The sequence below is a fragment of the Photinus pyralis genome, unplaced genomic scaffold, assembly GCF_008802855.1.
Source record: "Photinus pyralis isolate 1611_PpyrPB1 unplaced genomic scaffold, Ppyr1.3 Ppyr1.4_LG8, whole genome shotgun sequence".
Lineage (NCBI taxonomy): Eukaryota > Metazoa > Arthropoda > Insecta > Coleoptera > Lampyridae > Photinus > Photinus pyralis.
In genome coordinates, this window is record NW_022170819.1 from 17,978,676 (window position 1) to 17,990,723 (window position 12,048).

At 40.1% G+C, this 12,048-nt stretch overlaps 1 protein-coding gene across 1 annotated transcript in view; it reads left to right on the forward strand.

Annotated features, from left to right (window-relative positions):
* LOC116179436 (calmodulin-binding transcription activator 2-like) overlaps nt 1-12,048 on the forward strand; it is a 45,404-nt gene that overhangs the window by 25,876 nt on the left and 7,480 nt on the right. The window contains exons 5-17 of the mRNA XM_031499227.1: nt 1,335-2,775; nt 2,825-3,054; nt 3,914-4,189; nt 4,235-4,563; nt 4,612-4,884; nt 4,957-5,069; nt 5,305-5,397; nt 10,884-10,951; nt 11,003-11,166; nt 11,214-11,395; nt 11,444-11,759; nt 11,810-11,884; nt 11,977-12,004. Of these exons, the coding sequence (XP_031355087.1) occupies nt 1,335-2,775; nt 2,825-3,054; nt 3,914-4,189; nt 4,235-4,563; nt 4,612-4,884; nt 4,957-5,069; nt 5,305-5,397; nt 10,884-10,951; nt 11,003-11,166; nt 11,214-11,395; nt 11,444-11,759; nt 11,810-11,884; nt 11,977-12,004 (3,588 nt within the window). The remainder of the gene's footprint in view (nt 1-1,334; nt 2,776-2,824; nt 3,055-3,913; nt 4,190-4,234; nt 4,564-4,611; nt 4,885-4,956; nt 5,070-5,304; nt 5,398-10,883; nt 10,952-11,002; nt 11,167-11,213; nt 11,396-11,443; nt 11,760-11,809; nt 11,885-11,976; nt 12,005-12,048) is intronic.

Consider the following 12,048-nt stretch of genomic DNA (forward strand, 5'->3'; position numbering starts at 1 on the left):
AGTAATAATTGCAGAGATAACATATAAAAGTGTAAATTTTTGAATGGGTGGGGTTTGAGCAAGGCTGCTCTACCAACCCAACCCACTATGCATTTACAAATATCCATGCCCTAACCCGGATTAGAACCAGGGGCCCTTTGTATACCGCAATCGTCGTGTGTCTTTTCTGTAGCACTCCAAACCCGCTTCGGTTTTTTTTGGACTAGACAGTTCAAAATTTTTTACAAACAACCCCCCCCCCCTTTCAAATGCATCCTTTTAAATCTCCCCCACTTCGTTACATATGTTTCACATTTCTCTTCTCAGTACCTACTAATTTCACGTCTGTATTACGTTTTCGTGAAACGTTCTTCAGTCCTGTTTTTTTTTCACATCTGCCTTCATCGGGCCTCTTTCAAGACTGATGACTTTCATGTTCACATAAAACTTTCCTTCTAACGTGCAAGACATCACTCTCGAGCCTCCTCCATGCCTCCCTTTTGTCTTCTTTCTCGCTCCTTCTAGGTTAGCTTATGTATTTTTCCTGAGAATGCTATACGTTTTCCTTAAAATATAATTGATTGATTCTCCGTTGATATGGGACACTGTCTATAATTTTGACCAATTTTCGAAACAAGGTTACACTTATACAGGGTTGCAAATATATACAATCCACCCTTAAGAACTAGAAAAAGAAATAAGGTACCGTCATGCGGTTTTCCATAAACGTATAGCCACCGAAGACTTTCATTAGTTACCCTCTACTCACTTTATCCCCGCCACATCACCAAATATCAGTTCTTGACAACCCGCTTCATTTGAGTTAATAAATAGACATGTGGCTTTCCAATCAAATTTATAAGCTTTTGATTTTTACATAAATGACAAAAATGGTACCTTATAAGCTGCGGCTCTTTCGCTTCCGGTTGAGTTACAATCCTCCTTACAGGAACAAGGAAAACCACCGCTGCGGTTAGACAATCTCCATTCCGATGGCAAATTTCTTCGTTGGGATTTCGATGAATTCCAAAAGTTGTGGAACGTCGTTTTTCGGTGGATCCTTGTGTTTTAAAATTACAAACAAACCAGAAATTTAATTAGTGTAACTTTTTGAGGTTTAGTTGAACCAACAATGGGAAACATTTGTTGAAATTATTGCGAAACAGGAAAAAATTTTAGAGTTCTAGTGTTAACTGAACTTGAAATTTCATAGGTAGACCGGTTGAAGGCCCTTGACCCATCTTGGGGATCTAAAAATCCGTGTTGCCAAAACATATCTCTCTGGTTAATTCAAAGTTTTACTGTCTCTCTCATTAGGAGCTTTTACACGTATTTAGCAGAATTTTAAATTACAGACCGCCGAAACGGTTGAAGCCATTGTAAGTCAATTAATGGAAAAGCAGCGAGTTGCTCGTCAGGCGGCTCTGGTAAAGCAATTAGAGTGCGGATGTCCCGATTCGACGTGCGCCGATGGAAAGTCGTGCTCGCATCCGATGCGTCGAATAACGGCAGCAAAAAACGAAGTAGCGAACTCATTACCTTCTTCTAGCTCAAATTCGCGTCCACCCAGCCGTGCCGAAAATAATCAGGTGTCGTCAACGACCGGGTCCGGGGGCATGTTCCTTAACAATAACCACGCTGGTAGAGTCTACTCGCGCGATGCACGCAACCATCTCTCACAATCGGCCGGGCAAAACTCGGGTAATACTCCGCCACTGGTGCTCAGTTTGTCGCAGATCCAAGGCGGTGGTGGTTTACTCATACTCAACAGCAACTCGACGACCTCCACGAATTCGACAACCCACCAGTCGTTTGTAGCACCAGTCTCCGTTGCAAATTTCGTCTCCAGCACGACCGCCAGCCGGGTCCATTCCAAAGTAGATAGGTCAAAAAATGGTCCGATAGTTCTAAAACAGGAAATCATGGACACTCAATGCACGTACGGTTCCACTATAAGCAGACCAAATGGACGAATGCGCGAACTCAAGCACGACACATCCACCACCATGCTAGGAAATATGTCGTTTAATCAACAAAAGAACGTCCACCACCAAAACGAAATGATAATGGTTAGCGCCCCATCTACTCCTTCCAAACGCATGGATACGAGCAACGAAGAAATGCCGGAGTTCAAACATCAAAACTTTTGCGGCGACACCGTGGTACTTTTAAATACCGATTCCGGTGGATCTTTAGTTAGCAAAAATGTCGGGTCTTCCATAGCATCCGGTAGTTTCTTTAACGAAACTTTAGATTTATCCCACGAAGATATTCAAAAAACTCTTTCTGCCAATATGCCGTTGTGTTCATCCGAATTAGAAGCACACCAAAATCACAATCCCGAACCGGCGAACAGCCGAAGTAACCATAAAAGGGAACCGGAACAGCAACCGATCACGCACGACATGAACCCAATGGATTTCATTAACACGTGCGACGTGGTCGTTTCTCCGACTCACGTGGTCGACGATGACGTTTTTGTCAATTTGGACGCGTTCGATATGCTCGGCGAATTTCCCGATTTAGAAGGTTTAGAATCTGGACATGCCACTCTTTTAGATGTCCATCCGTCCGTGAACGAAAATCCGGGAAAAACTCAAAACATAATTCAGACACAAATGGACGCGCACGCGAAGATAACAGATTACTCCCCCGAATGGGCCTACCCTGAAGGTGGTATCAAGGTATTGGTCACCGGCCCTTGGCACTCCACCGGTCCTTACACGGTTCTCTTCGACACATTCCCCGTACCCACCACCCTCGTGCAAGACGGCGTGCTGCGTTGTTACTGTCCAGGTACTCGCCTTTCGCTCTTTGACCGAAACACTAACCCGTTACTCCCCAGCTCACGAAGCGGGCCTTGCTACATTGCAGGTGGCTTGCAATGGATGCGTTATATCTAATTCTGTGATATTTGAATACAAGTTACCTCCGCGCGAAGAACAAGTTCCTGCTCCCGAGCCTAAGGTCGAACGTTCAAATGACAATTTACTCAAATTCACACTGCTGCAAAGACTCGAAGCTATGGACGAGAGGTTGCAGATCAAACAGGAACCCGTAGACGGATCGGATCATGTAAGTTTATTTTTCACACTTTTTTCTAGGTTTACGAAACGTTAGCTTGTTCAAAATCACATAGGACTGATTATGAATTTAATTATTAGGTACCCTCCCTCCCCCTCTAGGCGCCTATCACCCTATCACCTTGCACCCCAAAGTTTTCAATTTTTAAAAAATTAGAAGTTCACGTTGTATATTTAAAGAAACAGACGTTTAACCCTAAAATTTAAATGTTCAGGCTGCACAAGCTATCAAAGTTGTTATTGAGGCAATTGGATTCAAAATTAAAGCTTGAAGACACAAATTTTAAGCTTCAACTTCTACTCCAAAACTTTCAATTCTCAAAAAAATCTAAAATTCGCGATTGAAACTGCAGAAAGAAACCAGTTTCACATTTTCAAATTTGAACCTCAAACCTAAATATTCAAGTTACGAGCTGTGAGACTTCTACTTAAAAATAATTGGGTTACTACTGGTAAAGATCGGATTTATGGCTCAGTGGTAGAGCATTGGGTTATAAATCCGGAGGTCGGGTGTTCGAACCTGGGTTGAGGTGAATTTTTCATCTCTGGCGGAGATGGAAATTACCTTAGACCAGTTCCGAGCATTCTACCGGCTACTCCGCATTAGGTTTTCCTGCAGTTTTCCTAATTCGTAAGGTAAATACCGGAGTAGTATAGACCATCTTAAGACCTTCTGCAGAGGCACCCCTAAATGGCATTATTCGGGTCACTCTGTAATTGGGCGCATGCCTGTTGAGGGCCCAAAACAAGAGAGGGATAATAAAATTAAAAAAATAAAATAAAATACTATCTTTAACATAAGTGAGCCATAGAAGTTTATTACATCGTAGTATCCTCGTACGCTTTTTTAGGTTGAGGACACAACTTTATTCATGCAATCAAACTTCGAAGATCGTTTGGTTACGTACTGCCAAACAATGACCTCCAGGTTGTGGAGGTACGGTGAGGAGTTGAGCGTGTCTTGGTTTACCAGCCATCGGGGCATGACGTTGTTACATTTAGCCGCGTCTTTGGGCTACTCGCGCTTGGTGTGCGCGTTGCTCCACTGGAGAGCGGAAAATTCTTCCCTTCTTCTCGAAACGGAGGTCGACGCGCTGAGCCAAGACGAAGACGGCTACACTCCATTGGTAATTCTTTGTAAGTCTTGGGCGATATTTTACGGATTTGTTTAGATGTGGGCTTGCGTTAAGGGTCACACTGATACCGCCGTCATGCTGTACAAGTGGAACCATACAGCGCTTAATATAAGAAATAGTCGCATGCAAACGGCTCTTGAGTGTGCGAGGGTCAACTGCAACATGGAGCTGGTAAAGGAGCTCGAGAAGCTGGAGGCGCGAAGGGATAAGGCTAATATGTTGTTGCACTCAGTGAACGGTTACAACGACAATGGCAATTCGCCTGCTGCCATTTCACCGGCAAGCTCCGTGGCCTCGCTAACATCAATTGCTTCAACTAGTCGCTCACACGATGGAGTTTTTCTTCGCCCGGGAGTGGTCACACGGTTCGTGTTCACGAGGTAATCTTTGCCTAGTAACCCGTTTTGTTTCAGAAGTGAGTCGCAGAAATACAAAATATTAAACCTCGACGTAGATTCGCTGACGACCAGCGAAACTCACAACTCTTCCAGTAAATCAAACTTTCTTCCAAGTACCTTACTGTCCGAAGCCAACGTGCAAAGTCGCAATTTCGGTTCCCGTTTAATCAAAAGACCATCGATCGACAGTGGTATCAACATGAACACTGTTCAGTCAAGCGACAGTTTGCCAACACTGAAGTTTCGAAGCGTGAAAACATCGTATGGGAACAACTCAAAACTAACAAGGTGAGGCTGCATCGTGGTTTCTGTTTGGGGCCGCTTTCTAAGTGTGAAATTGCAATTACGCTTTGTTGGTAGATTTGACCGAAGTATGTCGCTACCGTTGAGTTCTCCCTTATCAAATCAAGACAGTTCTTTTGACAGCGAGACCTCCGACAGTTCCCATGCGCGGAGAATGGATTTTGCTCTATGTAAGTGTGGGCTTCTTTACTGGTTTTTAAGTTAATTCACCCAAAATTGTTTAAATTTAATTTTAGACTCGACAGGTAAGCTATTGGAAATTGCATGGTCTCGAGATTGGTGCTTAACATTATTTATTTTGTTCTGTATATAAACGTGAATGTTTCAAAAAAAAACATTAATAATTTGTGATTTGATTTATGTTGCGCTGATTATTTTTTTGTTTTGGTTTTACGAATAATATAGGCGAAGTGGGGAGTGGGCCCCGCAGCAATAGCCCCCTCATTGACGTGGAAGCCGTGTCTGATGACGAATCGGACACCCACAACAGTGGTGTAGGTCAGTGTGCTAAAAACCATTAATTTACTGTTGTCTGTCGATGTTGTCTCTCACTGTTGCATCTGACTGTTCTTAACTGTTCTTGGTGTCTTAACCTTTTCTCTAGTTATGCTAATTAACAGAGACTATACTAATATAATTAACTCTATCGCTACTTATCACAGATCTACATTTACTAAATTAATCTTAGTTTATTTTTGCTTTGACATGTTTTAGTAGAGTGCTTGCAGCATGCGTCTATTTTACTTTAGTGATAATTAGGAACAGTTATAGACAAAATTAATTATTCAACTACAGCATAAGTAACAAATGGATTCACAATTCAAATTGGTTTTATTATTAATTTTGTCTGTGATTATACCTACACACAACGCCAGAATAGTTTAAGATCTATTAATAATCAAAAAGGTGTAGAATTGGCTGAAAGGATTTGGACTTTAGCTGTCATTTTAAAACAAAAGGAAAAGAAGATGAAACTACGCAAATTATTGTAACATACGTAATCAAAACCGCTTCAGTAAATTAACAAAGATACTAATTTATTCAGTGGCGGATTTCCAAAGAATATTTGATAGGCTGGCCTGGCTTCGGAACAAATTTATCTATTATAGTAGGGGAGCCCAATAGGGAATTTTGGGATTTACTCGAGCGCGTCAAATTAAAGTAAGGTGGGTTGACTACGTGTTGAAAAGTGTGCATTTGAATAATCTGTAACCCTGCCGTAAAAGATTGGGAAGGTCTTGGGCAGTACTGTTCTGGATTTCCTGATTTGGAGGGGCGGGGGGCGTGGATTTATTTTTAAACCGCCTAGAAAGTGCGCCTGGAAAGCACTTACCTAAATTCTATGGAAAGTTCGAGTGACTTCCAGAACCACACAGCTTTTTAATCCCTTCCCAGAACATTCTTGCGTCTTTCCAATACTGTTTAGTTTCTCCGCAGTTTTTCGCTGTTTTTATACCCAGGATGGTCTAGAATGATCTAAAAGTAGCGTAAAAAGGACAACTTTACAATAATGCCTCTTTCAGCATAAAAATGATCTACAAGTACTCTAGAAATAAGAGCGCTTAGTCTACGCTTAACAGACTCTACAAAACGATCAGCCACCATGGAAAAATTAGTTTTCCAGAATCATATATGTATTTTTCATAGATTTTTCATCTTACCAGACTCTAGAAAACGGTCAAAAGCTATGAAAAACCCCAGTGCTTTCCAGAAGGAAACTCTGAGTGAATTCCAAAAGTATTTTCCACAGATTTTCTATCCCTTCCCGGTGCATTCTGGCATCGTTCCAATATAGTGTTTAGTATACACTTTCTACGTTCTTTTTGGGTCTAGCGAAGCTTAGGGGAGGTTAAGACGAATTGCCCTGCAATAAACGCTTAAATACGGCAAAACTGCCAATCACCAAAACAATAAGCGTCTACGAAAAACAACAATTAACGTCCGTCGCTTCTACGAGTATATAAAACAATTTCTCTTGCTTTTCAACTTCCGCCTCCACTTCCTTATCAAATTACTACGTCGATGAATAATAAACTGCGCCCGCGTTTTCTTATCTTGAAACTAATTAGCTTAGCGATAACAAAACTTCTTATCTACGACCGGATAAACTTTTACAAACCCTACGCAATTATTTCCAGTCTTTGAACACGTAATGAATATGAATAAATAAATAAAATACAAGGTGATTATTTAAACAAAATTAACAACTAATTATTCTGATACAAAACAAAATTGACCTCGAATTGAATTAATATGATCGAATTTCAAATTTTTTGCCAAAAAGCTATGTATTGACAAATTCGTTTACTCAGAAACTTGGTCATTGGTGTTTCGACGATCTTCATCAATTGCACGTTTGACTTTGGTAACGTTTTCCTCATTTCTTTCTTTCAAATGACGCCCGGTGCGTGACATGTACATTTGAACTTAGAGGTGCAACCTTGTGGGCTCAAAAGGACGCGTTCAGCCAAATCTGTAACAGACAACAGCACAAACAAACAAATAAAAGGGGTAGTGAATAGCTTGGCACAAAATAGATTGCGTGCGCAATCCTAACGCTTGACACTTAGGTAATTGTATACTAAAACCGTAATTAGTACTCAACAAGAATCGATAATTCGAATGACTTTACACTAGCAAAAGCAAATTTTAAAATTGAAATGGTTAATGCACGTAGAATTTTTCAAACCGGTAACGTAGAAACATTAATCGTCAATACTAATCTTAATAAGGAGGCGGGTCCAAGTAAAAATGCTATATCATCCACCTACGTAATATATTCCGGTAGATACAACGCTATTCCTAAAGAAACAACGATGAGAACAAAAAAAAATATTTTGAGAGAAGGTGCTCTAGAAAACTTACGTATTAAGAAAAAAATGCTGCGTAATCATCTTAACATACCTCGTACTATTTGCATGCAAACAGAAATCCGTAAAAACTCTTCAATGGAGCCACAGCCCAGACATCATAGAAAGAAAAAGCAACCACTCCAAAGATAAATGGTAAAGCCAAAACAATAATCCCTTATGCAGGTAGACGCGAAGCCGGTAAGAGAAAAATTTGCATGCAACCAATGCGAAACAGAAACCGCATTGAAAGGTAAAGAAATACAACTGCGCTAGGAAACACCGAATTAAAGAAGAAGGGATAGCAGTGTCCTCCGGCGACGAAACAAAGAAATATAGTAATAAGAAATCTATAACAGCGAAAACAAAGAACTAAGCGAATAATAAATCTACTGCAGGAATTAACAACTAGTGGATTACAAAGAGAATACCTACATAGATGGCGTAAGAATATCAAGTACCTACACATCAGCGAAAGAATTTAAATAATTGTGCGAATCAAAAGTAATTTCAATCATGAGTATCAATTGGTAAGAAAATAACGTTACATACCTTTTAACTTTTAAGGGTCTCCATAGATCAAAGCCTTATGTAGTTCGCCAGAAGTGTTCTAAATCCCATCCAGGGGTTCTGGAGCATTTTTAGAAAAGTTCGAAAATCGACCAAAACCCCTGGAAAGGGCTGGATAGCTCTAAAAAGACGCAAGAATGTTCTGGAAAGACGTTGGAAGGTTTTGTAAAACACAATAAACCTCTAGGAAGAACTTTCCATAGTCTTCGAGTGCTTTCCGGAGCGTTTCTTCCAAGGTTCGATTTCTAGGCGATCTTCTAAGTCAAATCTAGACCTTTTCTGGGCTCTCTAGATATTTGGTTAGTTAATTTCGCCTATACAAAGTATAAGAATGCAAAAAGAAATGGGGAGCAAAAATAACATTATTCTTAAATATTTCATTTGGGAAAAAGTCCCAGCATTTTCAGTATTACATTGCAGGTTAAACGTTGCATAGATTTTCCTTCCCTATTTTTAGCGCATTTTTTAAGAATTAAAAAAATGTGCCCACTCCTGCCGTTTTGAACTACTTCTAGGGGAATGGTCCTAGAGTCCTGGAATTTTTTGCAGTATTTAGCCTATCCCTTCTTTATGTCTTATCAAAGTAAGGGGGGGAGGGGGAGGGGTGGTGGTGCAACTAATTTTATCCTTCATGGTACTCTAATGAAAGGTCTCAACGAGGAATTAATTTCTACCAACCACAGCCCTCCTCCTCGACCTCTTATCGTGATCAGGTATATTCCCTTATACCTCAAGAACGGATTGTCGGAAGAAATATATCCAGTGGTGATGTCAAAACAAAAGCAATTTCGGTTTAAAAAAATGCGCTTTATCTGCACAAGAGTTGTGCACAACTTATACTTGTTAATATAATGTTTACAAAATTCCTACTCCCAATAGATGTCGCGCTGAAGGGAGGTGTAAACAAATTCGAATTCTACGATACCTGGCGATTTTGGACATGAAAGTGAATTCATACTTTCAAATTATTACAGAATTTAACTAACGGTATAGCGCATATTTTCGAATAAACAAAAAATTCACTTCCTTTTTATACATTCGGATACATAAATTTGTAATGATCTTAGGGGCTCCCAGGCCGGCACTGCAATCGTGAAAGGTAAAATGGTATATTGTCAATTATTGTCCATTATTCTAGATAACATTTAATATTTCTGCAATATTCATTTCTGAGCATAAGCTTGAAAGAACGGTGTCCGTTTCTTCTCAATATTCTTGGAACATGCTTTACACTTGACTCATCACTACTCTGCATATGCAATTTGGAATTATGGATATTCACAGGGCATTCTACAGGTTATTAGAATTGCTGATTTCATAGGATTTCTAAATATTTAATCACGAATTTCTCCATTTTTTTTATATCAACCATTTGCAAATTTTATGTTGTAAGTACATCAGATTGATTGCTCTTTTCAAATATCTTAAAAAACATAAGCATTGCATTTAAAAAACAAAAGTTTCGTCGCTTTCTGGTTAAACCGGAAGTGATGCCGGAAGTTCCAATATGTGATCGGATAGATCGAAATGTCACATATAAAATTATATTTGACAAATTTTTCGTATCTCGCCCAATTAAAGAGTTATTGGGAAGACCCTCTTATCTCACGCACTGTATATTCATAGAATTATCTGGGAGTGCCAGAGCAAAACATAAATATAGAAGAAATGTTAATTAGAGGACCCCCTTTTCTCGTATAGGTTAAGAGCTGCAGTTAAACGGCGAAATATACAGAGAAACGTCAAATTAGAGGACCCCCCTTCTTGTACATGCTAAGACACAGGAGCTGCGAGATGAAGGAGGAACAAATGCAACGGAGAATCGAACTGCATGCGGTCTATTCTATATAATAATTATTATCGAATTGAAAAACACCCTGGTACCAAACTTTTAAAAGGAGCATTCCAAACAATCTTAGTTTTAAAGGGCACGAAACTACGACTCATGCTCATGTTGCTTCTCGTAGGTCACGGACCAACTTCTTTATATGCTAATTGCTCTTGAAAGTGCCAATTTTTACGAGAGTAAACGGTCCGAATTCATCGTACGTTCACTTTCAGTGTATAATAGATATTTATATTCACACGCATTACAGAGAAGGTTCCAAAATCAATAGTAAAGTAGATACAATTTTTAATAGTTCACATCAAAATGAATGTGAAATTTATATTGCATTTTGCATGTTTATATGTATAGCGCCATTGAAATAGCGTTCAAGTGTGATTTTGAAAGTTATTAGAGCCGAACTTGCAAAGTATTTATATATAGAAGAAGAAAGATGGGAAGGTTTGCACTTGACTAAGATAGTTTGAAACTTTTCTAATTACACCGTACTTTAAACTTCATCTAATCCTTTCCTAAATCTTAGTTAGTGATACTTAAACCAATTCCAACAACTATAATTATTAACTGTTGCTTTAGAACTGTGTGATTCAGTTATATTGTCGGTGTTTGCTAGATTAAGTGTACAACTTTTGTGGTTGTGTCTGGTCTTTTCTTAGACACCAACCGCAATTACAAATTTAATTTAAACATCCACTAATTTGCACTTTTTTTTTGCTCAGGGGAGCAAGATGCGCGGGTGCTAACTCTAGCAGAGCAAATTATTGCTGCAATTCCTGAACGGATCAAGGTGGGGTAGCTACACAATTATCGACGGTGTTGTTACTGTGAACTTTTTCAGAATGAAAGTGAAGAAATGATGTTAGATCACAGTCCAGAACCGAGCGATACTCTTCAAGCTAATGACACACTATCTGACGTTTTTATGGAGCCACTCCTAGATCAAACTGGCACTTCATTCGAACCTTCGGAGTACAACTTTGATTTTTCCGATCACAACTACAGGTATCCACGGAGAATCTTAGAGACGCGCCTTAATTTCCATTTCGTAGGTATTACGATGTCAGCACCCCTTGCTCAAGCTTAAGCCCGGCATCGTCGAGCTGCTTACAGTCGCCCTGCTCCTTCACTTTAGACTCCCCCTCGCCGCCACCAACAACCGCGGATTTCTGCGAGTTCTTTCAGGCGTCGGGAAGCTTATTTGAGAAAGATTTCTCTAATCTAACTCTCTCAGGTATTGGTAAAGTTGAGGGAAGGCAGTTGCTTAGTGAGAACCTTACAGATCAGGAACAAAGGGAGCTGTACGAAGCGGCGAAAATCATCCAGAAAGCTTACCGCTCTTACAAAGGGCGCCAACAGCAAGAGCAGGACAAGGAGAGGGCCGCCGCTATCATCATACAAAACTATTACCGACGTTACAAGCAGTACGCCTACTTTAAGCAAATGACTCACGCCGCCATGGTCATTCAAAACGGTTTCCGCTCGTATTGCGAACACAAACGGTTTAAGAAGAACCAGGAGGGATCCGTGGGAATACAGAGTTACTACCGCAACTACAAGGAGGGAAATCGAGAGGGTACGCCCGCTTCCGGTCTGAAGTACGTTTCCCTCGATCCTTTTTAATAACAGGCTAATCTTCCGTCCTTAGGCGAACTTATTCTCAGAGGCGACAGCACCAAGCCGCTAGGAAGATACAGCAGTTTATGAGACAGTCCAAGAACAAGTGAGTATTTTTCTAAGCGTAGTACCGAATTCGATATGGCCGTCCGAATTTAGTCCGTTAACTTTGAATTGTCTTTGTTATTGCACTCGTAGTACATGGAATGAGAAAATAAACACGACGGTAAGTGCAATACATTCCATGCACATTATCAAAATTTATAGACT